Consider the following 27,427-nt stretch of genomic DNA (forward strand, 5'->3'; position numbering starts at 1 on the left):
AGTTGGTATTTCTTGTACGATTTTTACGGGCATTCGGATTTCGTTTCAGTTACTCTGTGTTTGTTTCTTTCAATCGTAGAAATATATTTGTGAGGTTTGAAAATTTTTACGCCATTTGTTCTCGCTAAATTTATGCGGCGCTGCGAGTTTTAAAGGGAGTGCAGAACGATGAATATACGACAGAGTATCGAGATATTGAAATTTCTCGCGTCTGATATGTACATATAATCGGGTTTTCATCCCTTCGCTTGGCAACGTCATTCTCTCGTTTGATCCACGGTTAATTCTTCGCCGCTTGACGATTACGTCAGCGGATTTTCACGACAAATTAATGATCGATTTTCTCGCCCTTGTATCCTCTTGATCGCTATGTGTGAGAGAGAGAGAGAGAGAGAGAGAAAGAGAGAGAGAGAGAGAGAGAGAGAGAGAGAGAGAGAGAGAGAGAGAGAGAGAGAGAGAAAGAGAGGCGGGGAGGTAAATCATTAGCGACAAGGTGACGATGCGACTTTTCTTGTACTCGACGTGCCACATTTATACGATTATATGCATTATGTCGATGTCATGGTGATTGACCGATTTATATATATATATTTAACTCTGGATTGTTGTTACCGTGATATTATTTCAATGTTCAGTCTGCGAAAACAGTGGAAATTAACCGATATATCGAGGGGCCTGAAATAAAGTGGAAATAATTTTGTGTACAGAATCACTCGAGCTACGCTGCAATCGTTGGAGATGACAATTACAAATTATTTCCGACAACTTCCCGTAAACGCTTCGTGTTTTTCTGAACATCCTATAGACGGTGTAAAACAGCATATGTGCGGCAGCCGTGAACGTTGTAAGTTGGACAGTGATGAAAACGCGAATTTCCGTCTACAAAGCAGCCGTTTGAAATGGTGAATTAGACGCGGCGAATTGAGATAATCGTTTTCTTTTGTCTAGTGTTTTTTCTTTTCTCTTTTTTTCCCTCTCAGCCCCGTTTTTTATCCCTTGGCTTTCTCTCTCTCTCTCTCTCTCTCTCTCTCTCTTTAGCTCTCTATCTATCTCACCATTATTCTACGTAATCTATTCGAAAGAGTTCCGCGCCAGATACTCTCGGCGAGGGTGTAAATAGGCTTAACACTTTCCTGGAACCATGCGCTTGTCCCGTTTCAACCATACAGTGTCCATAACGTCACTGTTGTACGACTTCCTGTAAAAAAAAAAGAGTCCTAGTTTCCGTAATTATTATTTGTCTACGTTTTATTTCTTTCTTTTTCTTTTTTTTTTCCTTCTTCTTTCATGTATCCCATTTTTCCGTCGTAATTACAAACCAGCCACCTCACATCCGTTCGTCCGCTCTCAGTGGATACCATGCATACGTTTTACATATCAGATTATATCATCAATTAATGTATGGACGATTTTATTCGTGCATTCGTGCGTCTCTCGGTTCTTTCATTTACTCTACTGCGTATAAATATATCGAGACGCTGTATAACGGCTTACGAATATACACAGATACGTGTAATTGCTCGAAATTATTTTGTAATAATCAGATGTTTTTACAAATTATGCAAACGCAACCGTATCCGAAAATTATTCGCGCTGCGATTGACGTAAACTGGGATACCAGCTCTTGCCAACAATCGTCTTGGCTTTCATGTAGCTCGAATACCTTCGACCACGGTCTAAAATGCAACGGAGACAAGGGCAAAGTTGTTAAAAAGAGATTAAGCTTGTTGCGTCGTAAAAAATAACAAATAATAATAATAACAATTCATTACCATTCCGGTAAAAGAATTATTCTTTCTCGTAACGAGTATACTTGACAAGTTTGCGCATACTCAATTTTCAGTACAAATAATAAACAAATTGATTGTTTCGAGAATGAAATTGTCCGTCGAAAACTATGCGTCGATTTACTCGACCGACGGTAAACTTTTTGTTACACACGTCTCGAGACATTTTATTTATACCTTTCTCCGTTTTATTCCTTCGTTTCCACGTTTTCCTCCCCCCTTTTTCCCGTAGATTAGCCCCCGAACAACGATATAGCAACGATCCAATTCATAAGAGAAACTCCGAACGAAATTGCGAACCCGAAGTGGTTTCGCGTCCTTGGTGTTTTTTTTTATACTTTTTTTTCAAACCTTTTTTTGTTCCCCGTTTCACGGACGGCCTTGACCGCAGGCTGAATGCCAAGGAGGGGCTGGAAGGGGCGGGTCGAAGACTTGCTTCCTGGGTCGGGGCGATATTACTTCCCGTTTTCTCCCGGCCTGGCGGGGATGCGAGAGCTCGTCGCGCCTGCGTCGTTCATCCCGGTTTCTCTCGTGTCCTGCGGAGGGATTTTCGATATCCCGCGGAAAGGAAGGGATACGCGGATTGACGAACAATTATACGGGAACAATGTTGTAAATTTATTATAATATGAATGTAATTGTTCAACCCTTGTGTGAATATGTTATTCAAGTTTTTAGCGATTATAACCAACATCGTCGCGTTATATCATCAGTGGAGAGAAACGAAGTTTTACCTAACAAAATTCTCTTTGTTCGAGCTTTCGTATCGTCGTGCGTGTAAGAAATGCGCGGTAAACAAAGTTCAAAAGTGTGAATTGAGAACGAAGGGAGGGATGTAAACTACCATCATGCATCGATCGGGCCATCTAAAATCGGCGAAACACGCATTAATCGATTAATTAATATATTATGTTTCTTTATTGAGTGTACAATTTGCATAGCTACATTGCATATGTTTAATGTCCACTTAAATGCGTGACATTGATCGCAGAGGCGAGGTTATCGTGTACGTGTATATTACAAGGATCACGGTCAGCGGATCGATTAATTGTTCAGAAGGAGGGGCGATTTAGAATTATAACAGTACAGTTCGTTACAGATTGTTACATAGATTTATTATATAAATAAAACTGTTTTATTTTACAAAAACTTGTATTCACTGCTTCGAATTGTGTAATACTTGTAACAATTTTACTCGATTGAAAATAGTAAATATGCTGTGAAAAATTTAATCATTTTCTAACCTTTATTTTTTAATATTTTATTCGCAAGTCGTCAAATAATATAACGTACCAGAACTTTTGCGCCGGATAGTCAAAGGCGTGCCCAGATATACTTGAAGGAAAATGAAAGTCCCGCGTCCAAGCAAATCGTTGTTATTATGATTACTACTATTATTACGTATAAGCGATTTGCAACACACCCTGACCGTCTTACACACACCTGCAATATTAGCTACAGAATATTACAAGTATTTAAAAATTTGCCGTTTCTCTTTGCAACGCGTTCATCGACGATACAATATCGAAATAGTATATAATAAGAATAATATATTATACGACGCGAATCTTTGACCCGGAGTTTTAACTTGATATCGAATCTCATCGGCAGCCGCGCCGCAGCGATAAAATTGCGATGCGCGATGTCCAGACAGCGACGGGCTGACGGGCGCGTCTTTATTTCCGCTTTGATTATTTATTTGATTTTTTTATTTATTTATTTTTTTTTCATAGCTTTACTCGTGTGTTGTTATTTTTTTTTTTCTCTCGTTCTTCTCGCAGCCGAGATAACTGATAAGAATTACCGTGTTTGTTCTCCATCGACCTTATATTATAGGCGCAACGCGCGATAAGCACTCCCTCGTATAATGACAACGTTGCTTAGCTAATCTCCCCCTCTACCCCCTGCACCTCTACTATATATTAGAGATTTGAAAGAAACCGAATAGTGTATAGAAAACAGAAGGACAATTTTATCTTCCTTGCGGAAGAAAATGTGAAAAATGCTGATACGTAATTCGGAATCGCTTACGCGTCGCTTACATGGAAGAAACTTGCAGGGGTAGGGGGCGAAAAATAAAAGAAGAAAAATAAATCGTAAATATACATGTAGTCGGACGTATCCGAATATGAGTTTTAAATCTTTGAAGCATTCTTCTGCCGTCGAGTTTGGCGCCGTCTCAAAGAGACGGAATTGGGAAATCTGACCGCAATAAAGGTCGGCAGTGGAATTATTAATTGCCTGCTTAGAAAGACGAGACGAGACGCCCTGCAAACTCGTATTCAGTCATCCTCTCGCGACGTGGATCTGTTGTAACCATGGACGAAGGGCCTGTTTGTTATACAAGTTGCGATAAACTTGTAATATATACATACATGTGCGTACGTGTGATGTTACAATATTAGGCCCGCGGCTTTGATGCGATGGCGCCTTTATTATACGGCATGTAGATATATATGTATGCATGTATAAGGGACACGTGTCGGCTTCAATTTGAAACAAATTGGGAACGGCTGCTTGGCTGCTGGGCCAGTTTTCTTTACCTTTCCCCTTGGTCCGCTATTACAAAAACTTAATTGTTACGCCTGCAGTGAGTTCGTTTTACATTATAGGTAAGTATGTTCGAAATTGAGATTGCGTTAGGTTGCGAGACGAGTGAAAATTATTAATCTACGCCCGATGATCGTTATGTTATATCCTGTACAAGTCGCTGCAGACCGAGCATAGTATACATTATTTATTTATTTATTTTTTTTTTGTTATTGTTCATACGAACAGTTGCGATCGGCAAGGAAATTTTGTTTTTCGGTTGAAATATAATATACAGACTATAATTTTTGGATCTGCAGCGATTTTGTCTCATCGTTATCGACGATTTATTTTTATTAATTTTTTTTTTTTTTTTTTCTAGATTCTCCATTTTCTTACTTTTCCTCAACCGAAAATATCTCTGTACGTCAGTTTCGATACGCCGATGCAATTTTACGCTCTGTAATAAATTCCTCGTACAACGTTTATCGTTATGCATTTGGCCAAATGTGCACTTGTCGGCTACTATAAATTATGCAACGGTTATTTCCGTAACCGGTTATCGCGCATCTCGCGAGAGCATACACGCACCTTATCTCTTGATTTATAAGGTTAATTAATGAATGAATACGTTCGCTCAAAGTTAATGCGTACATGTAACACATGCGTATAAAAAAATATACTCAACGGGCATGGCAGGGTTCCTATTCGTAGTAGTATCATAACCAACGTCAGAGATGCGTCTGGCACGCAATTATTGCAGAGTATAACTCGCACGGCGATTTTGAAAGAAGAGTGGAAAAAAGAAAGATGCGACCGAACGACCGTGAAGCTTGAAACGCATTTATATCCACGATATTATTACATAACGCAAGGTATGCGTTGCGTTATATAACAACCAATATTTTCAATAACTAACTTTGTGGAATTTTTTCTTTCCACCGAGAGATTTTATCATTCCGACTACCGTGGCTACGCCGATATAGTTAATGTAATACGCGTATACGACGACACAGACTCGTCGAGCGCTCGTTGATGTCGGTGAATAATTTAGCATGCACGCATATTCGCATACGTGCAATCTCGGGCGTACAGGTACAACAAGTACGCAGAAAGCCGTGTTTTGTGTAACGTAAGGCAAGCTCGTGTGTAGCTCTGCGTCGTGTACCTACGTCTTTCTGTTTCTGTGACGGCGGCGTCGCGTCCAGGAAGCAATTACACAACTTTTAAATATAAACCCGGCATAGAGCGTTTGGCAAACTCTCGTTAAGCATACCCGATGTACAGGTATAAGGTATGTTCAGGCTGTACAATCCGGCCAACAACGCTTCGACTCTACGTCCTCGAGAATGGACTCGATGCGCGGCGCTGCCATTGCCGCCTGACTTTGCACCGTTCGCCTTGATTCGACGCCTACTTTATTCCCTCTTACGATCTATCAAGTTATAACCTACCCGACTATCGTAATGTACTCCGCACGCCTCTGGTAACAACCAAGATTTTGGCACTGCGAAATTGTCTTGTTCTTTTCGCATCTACTGTACATACACCATATAAACATGGTATGTATATGTATACCTGTGCAAGATACAAGTTGCCGCATTTTATCCAAAAATTTCTTCTTTTTTTTTTTTTTTTTTATTAATATTTTCTATTATTTGCAACTCGATGCGATCGTTCGCCCTCCTTTATCACCGCAATCGAATCGCGAGGAATTCGTTATCGATTCGAGACTGCTTACGATTACTTGTAAATTTCTATCGGGGGACGTGATTCTGTATAGATTGAAAAGCGATCCGAGAACCGTTCGAGAGTCGCGTGACGTTCTTTGGTGAATTTTCGGTGTCACGAGAGAAGCACGAGCTCGTCACGTGTTAACGGAGGATCGGTATCGCAGATCACGCGGTGATTACGCGTTTCTTCGGCAATAAATATATATGTATATACACACACACACACACACACACAGAGTATATATACATATAAGTTTAAGCTTTCAGCGAACCTGCAAAATACAGATGTATTACAATAATTCTTGTACTAGCAATGCTACGCCCATGCATCTGCAGCTCTCTCTATGATGCATTCGTATGCATAAAGCTTTCCGATACATTCCAAATTGCAAGTCGATCGTAGCTGTAATATATTCCTCAACTTGATATGCATAAAAAATAATAATGATCGTAATTGTTTATACATTCTACACTATAAGCTGTACGTGACAATGTTGTTGTTTATTTTATTTTATTAATTTTTTATTTTTTTTATTTGGCAACATCGCAACATTTTGATCTTGGTTAAAAAATATATACAGCGTACAAATATCATGAAATTAATCCCATCGCTTTCTTTTTGTATAATTCGTGAAGCAGCGTGATAAGTATATATAAGGCGTGGTAGTTGGATTAATGTTTTGTTTTTTCTACCCCGGAACTCGCGGTAATTCACTTGAAGCAACAATTTTCTTTGACGGGGGCGCGAATTCCTGTCTAGTGCAACCGCGCGTGTTCGTGTGTGTAACCTTCGGAAACGGCTGGCACTTTGCCGAGGTTAACATCGGGAAATCCATCAATTTTATTACGCCTGCTATGGGTTATTGTGTCGGGGGATGGCGGCTAGGCGAGGGAATAATACCGATCGTGTATACCGGAATAGGGAATAAAGAAACACCCGGTACGAAGAGATCTGGAAGAAAACGTACGCTTCGCGATTTATGTTGTTTATTTCTCCTGCAAATCGATGACTTTTGCAACACTTTGCGTCTCAGGGTTTCTCGGTCCAAGTGTGTTTGAACAGATGATCCGCGGTTCAGAAGCAATTTAATACTTATAAACCGTGCAGGCTACGCAGACTCGTCAATTTTTAGCGCAAGTTCAGGAGCCTTAGTCTCGGAATTTATAGGTCCAGACATCGACAAGAAATCTTAACGTTTTAAAATTCATATATATCAAAACTACCAGTTCTTTACGCATCTGTAAAACTTTTAACCCTTGTTTCGATGCTTAAAAATGCATCGATTTAAACAACGTCGAGTGTCACACGTCAAGTTGTGTATCGAGACGTGTTGCACATTCGTCGTTGCGTCGTATGGATGTATTTACTACACCTGAAAAGTGACTCGGCGTAATGCAAAGTCTGCGAAAATCTTACGCGTGAGTAAACAAACTCATGCATAACGAACGAATGGAGATCGAGAGTTTCGGGAATATTCATAAGCAGGGCCCTCGGCCGGGTCGGCGGGTCGTTCGTGGGTTTCCCTCCGAGTGGAAGTAATCGGGCGTTAAACTTATTCCTATTTTAAATACCCGCGATGCTTCGACGCGAACCTAATACACAGAAATTCAAGTTCAAGCTCGCCTAAAGCGATCGACACTTTTCTATTATACAACCCGTTTATGCATCCGCAAAGACATGATTAATTACATCAAATCCAACTACACCGTCACTCCGTTCTTTCAGATAATTTCTATCTTCTTACGGAGAGTAAATTTTTAAAGACCGAATAGGATGTGTTAAAAAAATTGAAAACCGTTTGTCAACATGTTCGGCAGACGTCTCGCTTTACAATGCAGCGATATGTCGCAATTTTTACACATGGTGAGTCAATGGAAGAAGAAAAAGCTGACCGAAGTCTCGCAAATAATGCTGTATAAGACGATTGCATTTTAATGGCTTTTCTTTGGTTATTTTATTATTTTATTTAATTTTTTTTTCAACTTTTCCTTCTCCGGTATGTATGGGAAAATTTTGCTACTTCCGTAATGACACGTTTATACACAGCGCGTGTCGTCGAAACAATTTATTCAAAATTTCTGCTTTCGCGGGCAAAGTATGGTACTAAAATTTATCATAAACCGAAAAATCAACCTGGTCTGTTAATGACGCGGACAAGCGATTGTGTGACGGTCGTTGAAACGGCACGCTGCACACACCATCTTTGTGGTTAAATGCCTCATGGTGCAGGTTCTACGCTTCCGCGGTTACGGCTACCGTTAAAATCGTCCGAACGAAGCGTGTCTGGATTTTATTATTAGCGCACGTTCATTCCTCGTGATTGTTGCCTGAATAGATGTTAGTAGGCAAGCTCAAAGCGGCGGTCTAACGAATCGTTTATTCTCCTACCGCTTTACAAATATTTTACCGCTTTACGATAAATAAACTGCACGTAATTTGCGAACGTGTGACGTATGCAAACAAAAATAATACGCCGTACCGTAAAGATTATTTGCGGAGAAAATCCTTATACCGTCAAATTTATTTTTCTTTAAAAAATTAGCTCTTCCGCATTTTCAAATCGTCGAAGCCTCGCGATACTTTAGAACCGCCAACGAGACACGCAAGCGGGCGAAAGTTGATACGCAATTTTCCGATGCGTGCGATGTACGTTGAAGCGCACGCGATATTCGCTACTCCCTCACAGTGCCCTTCCAACTAATCACTATCCGCAATGGTAGAAAATATGCCGACCGCAGCTCGCAACTCGTCGAGCGATTTAACGAACACCAGCTATTATGCTTTGTTACTTGTGCGTCGTTGGTCGGCCGAGTGGCACAGTTTCAACGGTATCTATTATACGTATATACGTAATTCCATGCGAGTTCTGCACGATCGCCTTGACAGGCATCCCGACCTTGTCTTTGGGCTCGCGCATCAACCCGGTAGAATTCGGCTTCCGTTTTACCATCCTTCTCTGCCTCGCAGAGCGCGTTTGTCGATTTCGATCAGGTGATCGGCGAATTGGAGATTTATCGGTTCTTGAACGATAAATTTAGACGCGAAGAAGAGAGAGAAATGGGGGAGAAATATATTTAAGACAAATTCGCAAGGTGCAACTCATGTCTTGTATCTGCGAGTGGATTTGATTTAACGACGTGTTTTGGATATGATAACAAATAGTTGTGAAATTTATCTTACGACGTAGTTACTATCGTCCTGTAATATCTTCGTGTAGTTATACATGGGGTTTATAATATATCAGGCAGGTATGCTTTGTACCGCATCTTGATTTATCTATAAATAGACTTACGCAAGCTTCAAAGTTGAGCCATTGCGCAGTCGGTGTGAAAAGCTTGGCGCTCGGAATAAACCAGAAAATTGAAAACCCGCTAAGGTGAAACCGATTCCTGTCCTTCGAGGTCACCTAATTTTTTCCATATCACATCGTCTGTAACTATGGAGAAATACACGGCGGGCAAACTGAATTTACTTTGCCAGGCTCTTAAGCCACATAAAATCGAGTCACTGCAAATTGTGTCGATATATACAACTCGCGTACAGCTATCGAATAACGCTAAATCTTCACCGGCGATAATATAAACGTAACGCGAAATTACAGGAGAAAAAAAGAAGATAAACATACATAAAAATGAAGAGAACACCGGAAATTATTTTCAATTGCCACACATACACGCCCATCGTGCAATAACCTGCAGATACATCATTTCTGCAAACGGCTCGAGATCGTTCTACAAACTCGTGAATTTCACGACGCCACATCGTTGTCCTCGATGTATATCTCGGCATACGTTTACCGCTATAATCTGTTATACTGCACCCAGTGCATTTTTTAACGTGTCGCGTGACCTTCTTGGTAGCTTTCGTTGCACGTTTTGCATATACACCGTGTGCTCTATTGAGCTGTCGTACCTATTTCACGCATTCACCGCTTCTAGCGAAATCGATCCCACCCTGCAGACAAACTCATCACATCCGTAATGGCAAGGCGTGGGAAGCAGGAACACAGTGTTTTGCTTCGAGAATACAACCTGGCTGTCGCTTCGTTCGGATTTACATCCAACGGCAAGTTCGCTTCGGAATCCGTGCACAACAACGCGCTAAAACATTTGCGAAACTGTGTTCCTGCGTTGAGACTGCAATCGAGAGTTAAGCGTACTCTTTTTAAGTTTGAATCAGTTGCTGGTATACCACTGGAAAAAAGCCAGTGCATATGAATCGCGGATTCGGTGTAACTTTTCAATGACATTTCACTGATTTTTTCCAGTAGTATAACCGCAACGATTCATATTTAGAGGGTGTGCAACGTTGATTGAAAAAATTCGCTGACCAATTTATCTTGAAACGTCTGTCGGTTGAATCGACGTCGCGATAAGTTTACGACCGCCATTCGATCCAACAGTTTTAACGACTTAATTGACAAGGAAACGGTTCATTACGAAACGGCAGAAACGCCGGGTGGTTTTGCTGATATCGACAAGCTCTTGAAGGTGCTTGAGTTTATAATGTTAAAATCAATGTGCATGACGAGGCGAAAACTCGAGGCGAAGCTCAGTCGGTCGAGGTGGAAAGGTGATGTGAGTCAGCTGTACACGGGCGATGCATGTAAAAGCCCGTTTAGTTTGAACGCGGGGAAATCTGCAGCAGTGAGACGCGACGCACGATTTATATGGACAACCTGCACTTCGATACTCATTAGATACACTACCTGAACATTCGAGTCGCTTGTGCGGTTGGTTTTCGCGAGTTTCGATTATCAAACGAAAGTTATACCCACTGTAATATTTACAGGCTATAGCCTGCCTAGCGAAACGTTGCGGGGAAAATGCACCGCATGTAAAGTGATGTGATATAGACAAAGAAAAAAAAAAGAAACAAGTTTGTCTCATTACAGGTTTCATTCGCGCATTGTAATTGCGATAGTTTCGTTTTCTGCATAACTGTATAACAATTAATTTACGCGAGTGTCTGCCGACAATACGTATACATCGTTTATACGTGCATGATTATATGTTGCGATGACGCGGAGCTAATTTCGAGTACGTATTATTGGCAAAATTTCGAGCGTAGCTGGAGCAGGATTGATGAGGCTGAATAATTCTCAAGTTTAATGAGTAAACAGCCAGTCTCTGTGGACCGGTGCAGCCGACAGTCGGTTACTGTAATTCATCATCCATGGCAGGGTATATTTTCTCCTTGTTTTCATCGAGTCAGTTATACAGGTGTACAAGGTATACCTACGCAGCTGACCTACACACACACACGTACACACAGACACACAGACACATCGTGAATTACATTGCGCAAGATGCAACTAGAGCGTAACGGTTAATATGTAGGATAATAAAAAGTGGTTAATAATTGTGAAGTAAAAAAAAAGATGCCTCCTCTGACAGGCCGGAATAGCACATATTGTAAACGCCACGAAATACTAAAATCACTTTTATATCAATGTCAACCACATTGAACGTAATTTCAAGGAATTTGTCCGTTTCTCTCTTTCTCTCCCTCTCTCTCTCTTCATACCTCAATTATAATAATATTACGCACTTGTATTATCGCTGAGGTGTACATAATTTCACATCAGCCAGCTTGTATGGCCATAAAATAGTACATATTTTTTTTTTGTATTCAGCCCCCCCCCCCCCCCCCCCCACCTTTGCACAGAAAAAATAACAATATTAAAAAACAAATCTGTCAGCGAAACCGGGCCAATGCAACAATTACAATCGGACGGAATCGCGCCACTTGAAGCGCTCTACGTAACACGACCATAGAACTTACAACTTGCAGCGTCGCTGACAGTTCCCTCTCTGCAATTCAAGCCTACTGTAACATAGTGCACAGGAGGTTTCTTATCGCGTCGATCGACGGTGTAATGGCTTTGAATTTTCGGTAAACCCGTTTGCGTTGCGAATGTCGATTTATGTTACAGAACAATTGGTGCACGTGTATTATTCCATTTACCTATAAACCTGCAACGAAGCTTTATTCGAACAATATGACATGTGCAGATTATAATTGTATCATAAAGAATCGATTGAGAGGCGAATTGTAAGTAGTGTCGTAGTATACTATAATTAGGCGAGCTGCTGTTGCAGCGTCAAGTCGGCCGGCAACGAGGTCAAAACGATTCGCGACGGAGGATCGGGCGTTTCTTGATTGCTGCGCGCAAGCGCCCCGGCTGTAAAACCGAGCTAATAATGAAAGCTAATCACCGATTAAACCGAACGAACACAGCTTTGCCGTCTCTGCGGCTCCTCTTCTTTATACTCGATTGGTCAATTCGTTACTATAAATATATATATATACACACACACACACACACGCACGATACACTTTACGTATGCATACGTATGCGTAGCGTAACACGTCGCGCCTGTACGCGTACGATATAATACATGTATAATGTATATCAGCGATGCGACGAAATGTTGTAGCCGCAGTAGTTGTTCTGCGTCAGGCCTTGACACCTCGTCTACATCATCGTGATACGTTGAATTCTAATCGCGAGGATTCGACCCGCGCCGCTGCTGAAAACCGGATGCGGCCTTGTAGCACCGATGTTCCAATCTCTATATATTTTACAGAAATTTATCTCTCCTTCGTTTCGTTCCTTATACTTTTCTGTCAATACATACTTATAAACGTATCGCGGAAAGGTTGACTTTCACGTCTCCCTCGCAGGGAAATAAGCGCAATTTCGGACCATTGCAAGGCCATTTTAATTTTATATTAAATCGCAACCGGCCTGGTTTACACGCTTCAGAGACGGTGTAAAGTATCCACGAAAAAAGAATATCAACAAATCTTACAAATATATGGGAAAGACAGGAATGAGAACCGCTGCTTGTCGGTTTTTTCGTTTTTTATTTCATTCAGGCTAGCGCGAGTATGATGACATCATATCAAAGGTTGTTCGGGCAATTGAAGTGAACCGTGCAGGTTCAAACGTATTTTTTTTTCCCCCCCCATTCTGGTTGGTTTTTTCGACCAGCCAAACGAGGCGTTTGTATTAGGTTTTTTGTTCGTCCGAAGAGCGACAGCTTAGTTTGCGTATTTGTTATGTACGTGTAACCGAACCGCGTTAAAAAATGATCGTATTTTTTTTTGTCCCCTCCATACACAGAAATATCCAATATACGTAGGTAGTGTATAATACACGTCGTTCGAAATGTTTCCCTACAGTTTTCGTGGTGCCTTGTGCCGTGCTCGGTACTAAATGGGTTACAGCAACGAATCTAATTTGGTTAACCGACTGCTTGTTACATCAAAATGATGTCAGAGTTACCAAAATCATGTCAACTAAATGCAGCATTATACCGAATACGAGAATTGTGTAATAATGTGCTATATCGGGTGTATAGCGATGAAAAAATGTGCTCATTTATACGTGACTGAGGTTTTTTTAAAAGCATATCGTCTCATTCGACGCTGATAGTTTGACGATGCCGATTCGTTTCAACAATTTCTTCTCTTTATATTTTTACAGCGAGTAATCTAGGAAGGAGGTCAGAATGCTGAGCAGCTTGGCGAACTACCTGCTGGGGGGTAGTCTTAGCGCTCATGACGTTCACGAGGATGATCCAAACGGGGTATCGCTCTCCGTTGAGACTAGGCTTAAAGAGGTTGAGGTTGAGGGCGATGACTGGATCCTCATTGACCGTGCTGGTAAGCAAAGCTTTCGATATCGTCCACTCGTTACTTGCAATTAGGTAAATAAACATATACATGTCGTGACGACACACCCCAGTGCCAATTTACTCTATTATATACCTACACCATATACTTGCTTGCAAACGAACACGAGACTAGATTCGTTGAAGATAGACAGCTTCTAGCTGATTAACCGATGCGAAGAGTTTGATACAATATTTCAAGATGAAATAGCGTCAGCTATCCTATCTAGTCTACATCTAATCATCGCGTTAATTCAAGTCTATCGTCATCACAACCTCCGTCTCTGCACATTATTTATATTGCAGCACGCCGGGTTTTATCTCATTGACATACACAACCATAAACGGCGGCTAGATGTGAAACAAGAAGAAAAAAAAAAAAAAACAGAAAAAAGCTGTCCATCGTCTTGCGTCATCGTTCGAATCGGTGTTAGCGGTGTTTTTTGTTTTCTTTTTACGACCCGGTGTCTCTTTCTTTTTATTTTGCGAAATGTGGCACTTGGTCATTGTGTTCTGTGAGGAAATTTTATTTCATATTAATACGTCCCTTCGGTTATTACTACATGTTTTTCAATATATAAACAAGACTTCGAACATCACTTCATGTACGCAAGAACGTGATATTACGTATCGAATAAGGGTGGTAACATCATACTACAGATTTTTCGGGTTGAATTGTGAAAATCGTATTCAGTCACGGTGAGAGACGAAGACAGTAGTTAAGTACTGTTAAGTAACTACGCAATTGGAAAATTTTATCGGTGTACGAGGCTAACCGAATTGCTTACAAGCACCGCGTCGATCGGCGGCGATTGGAAATTGTTGGGATTATTTAAGATAAAATAGTAGAAAAATAAGGTAAATCTCTAACGCGAGAAATGACATTTTAACACAGTTGAGGCCACAACGCCGCTTGAGGAGTCATGGTACGTGACGCCGCCCGCGTGTTTCACGAGGGCGGGCCCCATCCACGTGGAGACGTCGCCGCTCGAGGATCTGCTGATAGAACACCCGAGCATGTCCGTTTATCGGGCAGCGGCTCCCCCGGCTACCCCGGAGACTCCCCCGCCGACGCCCGACACCCCAGCGGAGTCCGAACCAAGCCCGACACCCCCCAACGACGCCGAACCTGCCTCCAGCTTGCCGAGGCAGAGGCACAACCGAGGGGAACAAATTCAGGAAAATCAGCAACGCAGGAACGGCATTCACGAGCACAGACCTGCCAGGGATGAGGAGGCCCGAGTTGTTCAGCTTCGCATCGCGCAAAAGGTGCCTTTTTCAAATCGTTTATTCATTTTTTTTTTTTTTTTTTTTCTTACGACGACGAATGATCAAGCGGTCAAAATTCGGAACGATCAAAAGTTCGAACGTTACCAATTCTTCGCAGTTTCGACAAACGCTTTATGACGTATGTATTTGCGAAGGTTCGTAACGTTCCGAGTTTTCACCATTTGGAATCTTGATCGCTCGGTAATGGTCTGTCTGAACTATGATCCACATTTTCATAACATTCGTAATTTTGGCTCTTCCATTTCAAAGATATTGTAATGGCAAATGCAGCAAGATATTAATTAATAGTGAAATGTGTCGGTATCAAATTCACAAATACTTGTCTATTAATTGTGTGAATTTCAACCGTTGACGTCGTGGGTTCACGATTAGCCAGCTCCTCTCTACCATACGATGTAATAACAGTTTCTGCCTCCCGATGCACTTCTCTTCTTCGTATGTTTTCGTCAGACGCATTTCGTTACAACCATTTTAGAATTTCGTTACATTTTTCATTTTACAGGCACTCCCATTCTCCTATTACCCAAAATTTCCCGATTTCACCGACTCTATGTCCGCACATCATTGAAGTACGTATACCTGTGGTGCATTCTTGATTCATTGTCTTTGAAACGAAAACATACGTTTACATTTGATGGAAATTATCGAGTGAACAAAGTCTGTTCCCCAGTTCGTAGTTGAAAAAAAAAATGGCTAAAAATAGCGAGTTGATTATGACCGAAGTTTATAAACATTATATAAAATATTGATTTGCAAATTTCCGACATCATTTCCTGAAACGAGTACAAAACTGACCTCCTCATATTGAACGAATAAAATTTGTGCCAAAAATCACGGTTGTCCCTATTTTCAGGCGGGTTTCAACTTCGAGCAAGATAATAATAAAGGAAGGAAGGATCGTTTCTTAAACAATAATCGAATCGTTTGAATCCAGGTTCTGGAAAACCGAGCAGCGCAGGTTCTGAAACGTGGCCGTATGGAGCGTGGCAACAAGGTGAGGGAGGTAGCAAGCGGCAAGGGGAAACGTCCCCGTCGCCAGGACCGCCTGCGTCAGCAAAACAGCGGCGCAAACAACAATCGCAAGTGCTAGTCGTCTGATCTCAGGCCAGGGTGCACTCTAGCCCCCCTCGCACCAACATAACCCCCTATATATATATAGATATATATATATATCCTCCCCTGCCCTCTGACCCCTCGACCACGTGGTGGTAGTTACGCTATTGGATATTGTCATTCTTTTGTTTTATCGCTGTATTATTTTTACGGCTGGTTACACTTTAATTAACGATTCTTATTATACCGTTATTGTGTTTCACCGTGCTCGTATGTATTCGGCTGATTACGATATTGATAGTTTGAACGGAAAAAGAAGTAAAAGAAAATCGAAGAGTCACGGAAATGTGCCAGCTATATATACGATATATATATGCAATATATATATATATGAAATATATAGGGTGTTGAAAAATTGCTGTGAGGTGGTATGTTGAGTTTTCTTTCTTTCTTATGTTTCTTTTCCAAAGCGCGTTTCTTTTCAAACTATATTTACTCATACAGATTATTTAATATTTATTTCATTACAGTGATTACTGATTTAACTTGTATCACGAACGACCGATTCTTTTCCAGTTACCTGTCGCAAAAAATTATAATCTCACCCTTTTCTTTCTCTATAATTACTGATCACGTCTTCACATATAATTAGGTATAAATCGGTTGGTTTTGATCACCCTGTTATTTCAGTAATATTCAATAGTCTAATAGCAACGTATTATTTCACGGCGAGGGAAGTGTTTTCCTACGATAGTTTCAAACTAGATAATTTCCCATTTTTTTCCACTTTTTTTTTCCAACTTTCAGAGAGTATTTACAGCACAAAGTTGCAAATATATCTTGAAATATTAACCACACCCCCAAATCGTTGATGTAAATAATATTTTACGGAAGATTTCTTTTAACGGAAGGTACGCATTTTGAAACGAACCTTCAAGTGTTAACGGAGATGTAATCATAATTATTTGCAAAATAATATAACTGAATACCGGGGGAAGAAAAAGAATGAAAGATAAGAAAGAAAGAAGAAATTAAAAAGTGAGTAAAACTGATTAGGCCGTTATAACCCTTCCCAAGTAAAATCCGTGTATACAATATGTAACATACCGTACGTAGAAATCTACGTAATTTCGCGGCGTACAAGTATCGCATTTTTTCTGTGGTGAAACTTGTGAAATGAAAAAAAAAGCATCGGATAAACACGTTAGATTCATTAGGCAGGGAATATTTATTAATAAATATACATAACTCGTGAAAACGTTGACTGACAATGAAATTGATTTGGTGGAATAAAAAAATTTATATTAATAATTTTTCAAAATTTTGCCGTCGTACGTAGAAACATGAAACCTGCACGTCTTAGAAAGGAATATAATATACGGCATAGAGTATATATACATTCATGCATAAAATAAATATATACGCATGTATACATACCTAATGTGAAAGTGTATGATGTAAAAAAAGAAAAGAAGCAAATATTCGCAGGAAAGGAAAAACGTGTGTGACCACAAAGATAACGGAAAATTTGAGAAAAAGACAAAGAAAGGAAAAAAAAGTATCTACCTTGTGTTTAAAGCTTGACGATTCACTCATATCTGTTCATTGTTTGAAACGTATATAGGTATACAGTAGGTATGTAGAAGCGTGTGCACCCTGGCCCTAACAATGATAAAAGTATTTTATACAACTAATTGTAACTTTTAATTATTAGTTTTATGAATTCATTAATTATTAATCATTATTCATCATTATATTGTAAACGATTAAGTCTTTCATTACGCATACCAATAATGGTTTGTGTCATGTGTGTGTAAGTGATGAACACGCTCAGAATGGATGCGAGGATATTACCGTGAGTGAATTTTAATTCGAATGAATCAAATCGTTTTTGCGATAAAAATTTGTACTGTATCATAAGTTGTAAGAGCACAGTCTTTGCGAGATGCGGATATTTTTGTTGGTTCTTGAAAATTCGTGTATGACATTATGTGGATATGCGGGTGCTTTTCGTATATTTGCAGTCTGAAAACTTCGCATTACAGCAAAACACCGTACCGCATATCCGTACAACTGCCTGTATCAATTCCTTCGAGCGACTTTGCCAATTAAACAAGCCGAATCTGATGGAAAATTATTACGCATAAACACAGACTCATTAACTGAGAGATTCGGATTGAAGACGAACGTATAATATAGGTTAAAAATGAATTAACATTTAATTGAACTATAAAGCAAAGAAGGATTCGATACTTTGCGAGGGACGTACTCACCGCAATTGAAAAAGAACCAATTCAAAGATTTCCTTTTTTCTCGTTTAAAAGACCTATAAAAAATTGTAACATAAACCTATAATAGATATAAAGGATATACTAGCTCGCTATATTAACAATAAACTGAAAGAATGTATTTATGAAAACGGACAATGGTCAGCGGTGGTAAATAATTTTTTCATTACCAGCGCAGTATTTTCGCGGAGCCCTTTAATCATCTGACAATGAAGAATATAAATCGGCTATTACCTAAAATATTGATAGTATAATTAATCTGTTGCATCTATAGATCTTATCCGTAATTGTTATTTATCGAAAAATATTGCAGGTTCCTCTAAAAAATTTCGTTTTTTCACTCGTGTACGTGTATGAATTTATAATTACCTCAGCGCAAGATATGCATATGCATATATTCATACGCCGATAAATTGGCTTATTTTATACCCGTCCCTGAATCGGAGCATGAGAAGATAGGATAAAAATGGCAGATGCATGATTAACAATTGTTGGTGTAAATGGCGATTTTTGCGCGTTTTTCTTAATTTGCGCGGGTCGTGTAATAATGTAGTTACATTCTTATTTTTATTCAGGAGAGAAAGCCCCCTTTTTTGTTTTGATATAAATAAAGTCAGGAAATTCTAGTTCGATTTTTTTTTCCCATTACATAAACTCTCCGTTTGTTGTTCACTCGCAATTTGTCTGGTGCGATCTTCCTTCATTCGTGTTCAATTATATAAACTATTCTGATAGTAAATGAATTACGTGTATATTAAATACATCACATAGATACGCAGCAATTACTGTATGCTCATGAATTCTTATATACTTGCACTGATGTTTGTGAAAAAACAAAAAGCAAAGGAAGAGAATAAAGAGAATTATAATCAATTTGATACATACATAGCTCGATTTAATGTTGTTGCACAATGAAATTGTGCTTAGTTTGTGTTCGTTCAATAATATAAGATACATCTTGTTAATAATTAGTCAATAGCTAGCTAGACTATAAATTTTCAAATGTGATACAACTATACATAACGGAAATGCAACGTTCGATTACTGTGAAACCTTACATGATTGTGCATGGTTATAATAATGAATTCTGACGAGTCAAAAATATATTTAATAAACATCTATATTAAGCTGGAAACTTTTTTCGACGAATTGCTGAATATTTTACCAATAATGTACACAAGCATGCATATATTTTTTCATTCAAATTATTTTTAATTGTTATTCAGAGTAAAACGAAGCACGTTGCATCAAGGTGGAATAGTATAATATAACCGTGGTATAAGTTGAACAAATACCGCGTGTTTTATCTTGCACGTTTGAGAAGAATTCCGTACGGTTCAAAATATGAATAATGTCAGTTGGCGTGCACATGTTATAACTATAATTGTAAACACACACACACATACACACACACACACCACGCACCTTAAGTAGTTCATTAATAATTGTTGAAAGAGCAATACTTACTAACGAAGACAAATTATATAGCGAAACTTGTCTCGTGCTCTCTAATTACCTACTAATACTAAGATTGATAGATTGACTGTGAATCAATAAAAATAAGTGAAATAAATAAATTAATATGTGCATACATATATATGTATACTATACACATGTTCTTAGATTGTAAATTGAGAAATGAAATCTAGACTATAGACAAAACTAAATATTATAGGTTTGTTGCATCAAATCAGGTTATTAAAGGTTGAATAGAGATGAGAGCGCAAGAAAAAACTATTTGTACATTATATTACGTAATTTGATTGCACACAGATTTATATTGCGAAAAATTTAATGAAAATCTTTTATAAATATATCGATCCATCTGAGCGTGTTCAACCCTAATTCCTCCACCACCATATACTTAGATTATTATTATTATTATGATTATACATATTATTGGACATTATAATTATTGTGACGCGAGTATAAAGTACGTCATTGCAATCGGTGTGAACTGTGAGAAGATGTATAATTTATTTGCGATATAAATGATTAAAACATGCGAATAAGTAAACAAAGTAGCCGATAAATATGTAATCGATTATAATAATTTATTCTCGCAAAAGTAATAATTATGTATATTGTAATTATAATAATTATAAAATATTATAACGTTCGGGTCCGTAGTAGAAGCGATCTGATTTTCAAGTATCAAAATGTTGTTTGTACCATACATATGTTCAACAAAATATACTGGCTGTGACATAGCCCAACAGATTGCAAAGTTTATTTTAAAGTTAAAAAGAATAAAAATAAACGATTGAAATAATGTGAACAAAAAGATGCGAAATATTATTAAACGAAGAAAACAAACTAAAATAATGACGATAATATTAAATAACAAAAGGTTTAACGGAAAGGAAAACAAGAAAAATAAGACAAACAAAAAGTTGAATGATATATTATTAATATTATATTTATCGTATATAATGATGAATTATAATTAACTTTGCGTATATAATTGTACATTTTTCGTAATTGTAATAACATAATTACTTAACTCCTTATAGTCTCACTGGAGAATATGAATGCAAAAAAAAAAGAAAAGTGAAAAAAATGAAAATAAGAATAAAAACTCATATACATGTTAGGGTAATATACATATATTGTATTTTTCGTAGATCGCAAGAAAGTACGACTGTAATAATAAATAATGAAATTCCTCTGCGGAGATGAAAAATGTGATAAAAACATAAATAAAAGATTTAAAATGATCTCCTTGTTCATCTACTGAATTCCTTATCGCTATCTCAAGCATGTTATTTTTCTCAGTGTATTATATTCATAATTGTGTTGAAATTTCGTTATAGGTAAATAACAAAAAAAAAAGCAAGAACGGAAACTGAGTGAAAGGACTTAAAAAAATATCGGTTGGGTTCACTCGATGATTTTTCAAGCGGAAATAAATTAAATATCTTCGTCAGATCTTACAAGATTTACAAGCCACATTTGTCATTCAAGTTTAAGCGATGTGCAGGCACAAAAATAAGAAGCATAATTAGCTGAGTAAACTAGTTATAGTCATTGGCTATTATTTGATGATATGGAATTGTAGTTGGAGCGAATAAATATTACAAGTAATAATTACTTTTATCATCAAATATGCTACTCTTGAAGCGAGACTAATTTTTTACCATTAAATGGCATCGTCCAATATCTTAATGGTCCCTGATGAATTCGGAATTTAAAATATCGTTAAATTTTCATTACAAAGCAAATCGCACTGCCTAAATAAACCGTGAAGTCGAAGACTGGGCTTTCTAATAACTTTGAAATAAATTCGAAAGCCACTAACGTGTCCGTTGAAACGTCTGATTGCCGGCGTCCAGTCCCACAAAACCGACTTACGCACACATGCAAACAACTACTGACGTTTCAATCGTGTTTCCACGTATCTGGTCGAAGAATTATTACTGTACCACGTGAACGTGACGACATTTATTTCGCTGTGTAATTTGGAGAAGACAGCAGTTCTGTTCGCATCGTTTATAGACCTGCAAGAGTGCGAACGCGACACGCATTTCGGGAGAAAATAAGCCTGCTAAGCCCTATAATATTAATAGTGCATTGTACAGTCTCGGACAGAAGGCGGTTGGGTTAAAGTTATCCCGAATCAGTTGTACATACGTATGTAGGTGCGTGCGTGCGTGTATGCATATATATATACCTACGCAGATTTGTGGGAGGATGCAAATTGACGTGGGAAATAATACGGAGAGTGTTTTTCGTCTTTGACTCACCGAAATGTTGAGGTTTCGCAAAGTATTCACGAAGACCGGATGCTCGGCGATAGGGATGATACACGTGGGCGGATTGCCAGGTGGAGTACTGATTTTTTTCACGTGCTATTCAACTAACCTCGATCACTCCGCTCTCGTCTGACGTAATTCAGACGCCGTGCGCGCAGCGCGGCGACGGCGGGAAAACTTCGAATGGCGATTGACAATGCTAGAAATTTCTCGTTCCCAAGCCGTTTGTTTAATCAATGTAAAAACGCACGTTATGCAGTTGACCGCGGTATCCAACTTCGAGGTCGTTCGATAAGCAATCGGTATTTTATTTTAGGAACGCCACGATACGGAGGCAGCGTTAAGAGAATTATCACAGACGCGCTCGACGACGCCGCGATTTATGCAAGTTGCAAAGTGGTCAGTATCTTGGCGTGCATGATCGTTTGACATTTATTAATATTTGATCAATCCGTCTTTCAGGATGGCGTCCTGGTGGAAAATATGCACGACATCCCGTACGTCCGATCTAAGGACTTGCTTCCGGAAACTACCGCCTTAATGACGAGAGTTTGCTCTGAGGTCAGGAAAATTGTTCCTCGACACGTGCCTTGTGGGGTTCAGGTATCGAAAACAAACTTCCCCAATTTATTATAATCTGATTAACGGTCCTCCGTTATGATGTTCGTATCGATCGAATGATAAAAAGGTTTTAGCAGGAGCGAATAAAGAGGCAATCGCCGTGGCACAGGCAGCTGACTTACAGTTTATCAGAGCGGAAGGTTTCGTTTTCTCGCATATCGCCGACGAAGGATTCACGGACGCTAGTGCCGGGAGTTTGTTGAGATACCGTAAACAAATAGACGCCGAAGATATCCTTGTATTTTCCGACATCAAGAAGAAACATAGGTTGGTACAGGTTCTTTGACGTATAACAGCTTACTGTAAAAAGCTGAGTATTACAATTAGCTAATCAGAATTTCATGACTAATATTTTTAGTTTAATTCTAGCGCACATTCTATTACATCCGATGTAACTTTATCCGAGACCGCCAAGGCAGCTGAGTTCTTCTTGACGGATGGTGTTATCATAACAGGATCTGCTACTGGTGATCCAGCGGATGCCTCGCAAGTAAAGGGTATGGAATGTAACCAAAATTGGAAGCGTCAATGAGATGATACCTACTACGTATTGCGATGTGTGTTGAGTTGTCATTTTGTGTGAAATACTTTATTGCAGAAGTGAAGCGGGTGGCAAAGGGGCCTGTCATCGTTGGTTCAGGTGTGACTACTGAAAATTTAGAAAAATACCTTACAGCAGATGCTGTTATCGTTGGAACGTACTTCAAAACTGACGGACAATGGGAAAACGCGGTTAATTCAGACCGAGTGAAATGCTTCATGGAAAAACTTGGGAAGCTTGGATAGCTTGAAAATAAGCAGACATTGAACATTCACAAATTGCGAACACACGTCGAAATAATTTACTGGAAGTTAGGCGTAAGGGGCCATCCATAAATTACGTCACACGAATTTTAGAACTTTTAAACTCCTCCCCCCGTCCTTGTCACAGGTTGTCACATTTTTAGAACCCCCTCCCCCTGATGTGACGTAACAAATTTTTCAAACTTATGCATGTATTTAAAAGGAATCAAATGAAAACAGTTATTTTCATTTTTTTCTTATTATCATTAAATAATCTTTAATAAAATCAACATAGAGTCGAATATTTATGATATCAGAGAGAAAAAACGACTAGTTAGGAAACAAAAAGCGACTAATTAAGCATCTCCAAGACGCTCAAGTTGAATTTTTTCAAAGTTTTTCACCAAGTCAACTTTAATCTGCAAATATTTTGAACAAATTTTGCAAACTACATAATTTTTAGTTACAAACGTTTCAAAAATGTTCCTATAAAGAAATTTTTTTTGATTTTACACTAAAAAGTATCCTCTTGGACGTTAAAAATAAATGATTCATGTCAATTCGGAACAGTTCTCCCTTTGTTACTAATTCTTTTTTCGACCGTCTATTCCCTGCTTAGTGAATTAGGGGATGGGCATTTTTAAATTTTGATTGAAATTTTGATAATTAAAATGATGCTGGAGTGTATTCTTTGATACGCTGTATAAATGTAATTTTCCGAGAGGAATCTATGAGACGCAGTTCCAATACGCTGCGATCAATATATCTAAAGTTACAGCCGAAAAACGAAACAATTCTTTTTTCATATTTTTCTGCTATCTGTATTTGCATCATTATTTCTCTGCTGCTGATCCTATACGCTGTTTTTGATGCTTTTTCCGAGTTCCTGGGGGTCCAATTAGTCAGGAAATAAGGGTCATTTGAATCGAATCTGAGACCACAAATTTTCGGCTCCAAAAATAAAGAAAAAAGAAAGGCTAACCCCTTTGCATTTTAGGCGAAAATTTTCGCGATTTTGAAAAGTGCTGGAATCAATTCTTTCAGGCACTATTGCGACGTAATTTTGCGAGAAAAATCGATTGGGCACAGTCCCAATACGCTGCGATCAACGCATCGAAAGTTACGGCCAAAAAACGAAAACCTGAATTTTCGACATTTTTCAGCAGGTGCTTTTTCCTTCGTCATTTCTCTGCTGTTGATCCCACGCTCTTTTCGCTGCGTTTTCTGAGTTCCTTGGGGTCCAATTGGTCGGGCCAGAGTCATACGAATCAATTCTGAGACGAAAAATTTTTTGGTGAAAAAAAAAGGAAGGTTAACCCCTTTGTATTTTTGGCGAAAATTTTCGCGATTTTGAAAAGTGCTGGAATCAATTCTCTCAGGCACTATTCCGACGTAATTTTGCGAGAAAAATCGATTGGGCACAGTCCCAATACGCTGCGATCAACGCATCGAAAGTTACGGCCAAAAAACGAAAACCTGAATTTTCGACATTTTTCAGCAGGTGCTTTTTCCTTCGTCATTTCTCTGCTGTTGATCCCACGCTCTTTTCGCTGCGTTTTCTGAGTTCCTTGGGGTCCAATTGGTCGGGCCAGAGTCATACGAATCAATTCTGAGACGAAAAATTTTTTGGTGAAAAAAAAAGGAAGGTTAACCCCTTTGTATTTTTGGCGAAAATTTTCGCGATTTTGAAAAGTGCTGGAATCAATTCTCTCAGGCACTATTCCGACGTAATTTTGCGAGAAAAATCGATTGGGCACAGTCCCAATACGCTGCGATCAACGCATCGAAAGTTACGGCCAAAAAACGAAAACCTGAATTTTCGACATTTTTCAGCAGGTGCTTTTTCCTTCGTCATTTCTCTGCTGTTGATCCCACGCTCTTTTCGCTGCGTTTTCTGAGTTCCTTGGGGTCCAATTGGTCGGGCCAGAGTCATACGAATCAATTCTGAGACGAAAAATTTTTTGGTGAAAAAAAAAGGAAGGTTAACCCCTTTGTATTTTTGGCGAAAATTTTCGCGATTTTGAAAAGTGCTGGAATCAATTCTTTCAGGCACTATTGCGACGTAATTTTGCGAGAAAAATCGATTGGGCACAGTCCCAATACGCTGCGATCAACGCATCGAAAGTTACGGCCAAAAAACGAAAACCTGAATTTTCGACATTTTTCAGCAGGTGCTTTTTCCTTCGTCATTTCTCTGCTGTTGATCCCACGCTCTTTTCGCTGCGTTTTCTGAGTTCCTTGGGGTCCAATTGGTCGGGCCAGAGTCATACGAATCAATTCTGAGACGAAAAATTTTTTGGTGAAAAAAAAGGAAGGTTAACCCCTTTGTATTTTTGGCGAAAATTTTCGCGATTTTGAAAAGTGCTGGAATCAATTCTTTCAGGCACTATTGCGACGTAATTTTGCGAGAAAAATCGATTGGGCACAGTCCCAATACGCTGCGATCAACGCATCGAAAGTTACGGCCAAAAAACGAAAACCTGAATTTTCGACATTTTTCAGCAGGTGCTTTTTCCTTCGTCATTTCTCTGCTGTTGATCCCACGCTCTTTTCGCTGCGTTTTCTGAGTTCCTTGGGGTCCAATTGGTCGGGCCAGAGTCATACGAATCAATTCTGAGACGAAAAATTTTTTGGTGAAAAAAAAAGGAAGGTTAACCCCTTTGTATTTTTGGCGAAAATTTTCGCGATTTTGAAAAGTGCTGGAATCAATTCTCTCAGGCACTATTCCGACGTAATTTTGCGAGAAAAATCGATTGGGCACAGTCCCAATACGCTGCGATCAACGCATCGAAAGTTACGGCCAAAAAACGAAAACCTGAATTTTCGACATTTTTCAGCAGGTGCTTTTTCCTTCGTCATTTCTCTGCTGTTGATCCCACGCTCTTTTCGCTGCGTTTTCTGAGTTCCTTGGGGTCCAATTGGTCGGGCCAGAGTCATACGAATCAATTCTGAGACGAAAAATTTTTTGGTGAAAAAAAAAGGAAGGTTAACCCCTTTGTATTTTTGGCGAAAATTTTCGCGATTTTGAAAAGTGCTGGAATCAATTCTTTCAGGCACTATTGCGACGTAATTTTGCGAGAAAAATCGATTGGGCACAGTCCCAATACGCTGCGATCAACGCATCGAAAGTTACGGCCAAAAAACGAAAACCTGAATTTTCGACATTTTTCAGCAGGTGCTTTTTCCTTCGTCATTTCTCTGCTGTTGATCCCACGCTCTTTTCGCTGCGTTTTCTGAGTTCCTTGGGGTCCAATTGGTCGGGCCAGAGTCATACGAATCAATTCTGAGACGAAAAATTTTTTGGTGAAAAAAAAGGAAGGTTAACCCCTTTGTATTTTTGGCGAAAATTTTCGCGATTTTGAAAAGTGCTGGAATCAATTCTTTCAGGCACTATTGCGACGTAATTTTGCGAGAAAAATCGATTGGGCACAGTCCCAATACGCTGCGATCAACGCATCGAAAGTTACGGCCAAAAAACGAAAACCTGAATTTTCGACATTTTTCAGCAGGTGCTTTTTCCTTCGTCATTTCTCTGCTGTTGATCCCACGCTCTTTTCGCTGCGTTTTCTGAGTTCCTTGGGGTCCAATTGGTCGGGCCAGAGTCATACGAATCAATTCTGAGACGAAAAATTTTTTGGTGAAAAAAAAAGGAAGGTTAACCCCTTTGTATTTTTGGCGAAAATTTTCGCGATTTTGAAAAGTGCTGGAATCAATTCTTTCAGGCACTATTGCGACGTAATTTTGCGAGAAAAATCGATTGGGCACAGTCCCAATACGCTGCGATCAACGCATCGAAAGTTACGGCCAAAAAACGAAAACCTGAATTTTCGACATTTTTCAGCAGGTGCTTTTTCCTTCGTCATTTCTCTGCTGTTGATCCCACGCTCTTTTCGCTGCGTTTTCTGAGTTCC

At 39.2% G+C, this 27,427-nt stretch overlaps 3 protein-coding genes across 6 annotated transcripts in view; 2 read left to right on the forward strand and 1 right to left on the reverse strand.

Annotated features, from left to right (window-relative positions):
• TP53INP (Tumor protein p53 inducible nuclear protein) overlaps nucleotides 1-21,077 on the forward strand; it is a 62,416-nt gene extending 41,339 nt beyond the window's left edge. For 3 of the 4 annotated variants that reach the window (XM_046613695.2, XM_046613694.2, XM_069133859.1), the window contains exons 2-4: nucleotides 13,543-13,721; nucleotides 14,625-14,998; nucleotides 15,954-21,077. In XM_046613695.2, coding sequence (XP_046469651.1) covers nucleotides 13,568-13,721; nucleotides 14,625-14,998; nucleotides 15,954-16,109 — 684 coding nt within the window. In that variant the 5' untranslated portion in view covers nucleotides 13,543-13,567 and the 3' untranslated portion in view covers nucleotides 16,110-21,077. Of the gene's footprint in view, nucleotides 1-13,542; nucleotides 13,722-14,624; nucleotides 14,999-15,872 lie in introns of all 4 variants that reach the window. The other variant, XM_069133860.1, reaches the window with a different exon arrangement.
• LOC124212968 (aarF domain containing kinase 5) overlaps nucleotides 1-22,243 on the reverse strand; it is a 68,749-nt gene extending 46,506 nt beyond the window's left edge. Inside the window, exon 1 of the mRNA XM_046613688.2 lies at nucleotides 22,104-22,243. The gene's annotated coding sequence lies outside the window, so the exon portion shown is untranslated. The remainder of the gene's footprint in view (nucleotides 1-22,103) is intronic.
• Nucleotides 21,756-24,295, forward strand: LOC124212971 (uncharacterized protein F13E9.13, mitochondrial). Its single transcript, XM_046613693.2, has 6 exons — nucleotides 21,756-22,183; nucleotides 22,429-22,511; nucleotides 22,575-22,715; nucleotides 22,801-23,000; nucleotides 23,103-23,230; nucleotides 23,332-24,295. The coding sequence occupies exons 1-6, from the start codon at nucleotides 22,108-22,110 to the stop codon at nucleotides 23,517-23,519; spliced, it is 816 nt and encodes a 271-aa protein (XP_046469649.1). The 5' UTR covers nucleotides 21,756-22,107; the 3' UTR covers nucleotides 23,520-24,295.
• Nucleotides 24,296-27,427: the final 3,132 nt, after the last annotated feature.

The sequence above is a fragment of the Neodiprion pinetum genome, chromosome 2, assembly GCF_021155775.2.
Source record: "Neodiprion pinetum isolate iyNeoPine1 chromosome 2, iyNeoPine1.2, whole genome shotgun sequence".
NCBI classification, from domain to species: Eukaryota; Metazoa; Arthropoda; class Insecta; order Hymenoptera; family Diprionidae; genus Neodiprion; species Neodiprion pinetum.

Excerpts from the sequence above, each read along its gene's own strand:
- LOC124212971 (XM_046613693.2), top strand. The coding sequence starts at position 22,108 with ATGTTGAGGTTTCGCAAAGTATTCACGAAGACCGGATGCTCGGCGATA. Across the intron at positions 22,512-22,574 it reads TTTATGCAAGTTGCAAAGTG|GATGGCGTCCTGGTGGAAAA; the intron begins GTCAGTATCTTG and ends TCCGTCTTTCAG. Across the intron at positions 23,231-23,331 it reads GGATGCCTCGCAAGTAAAGG|AAGTGAAGCGGGTGGCAAAG; the intron begins GTATGGAATGTA and ends ACTTTATTGCAG.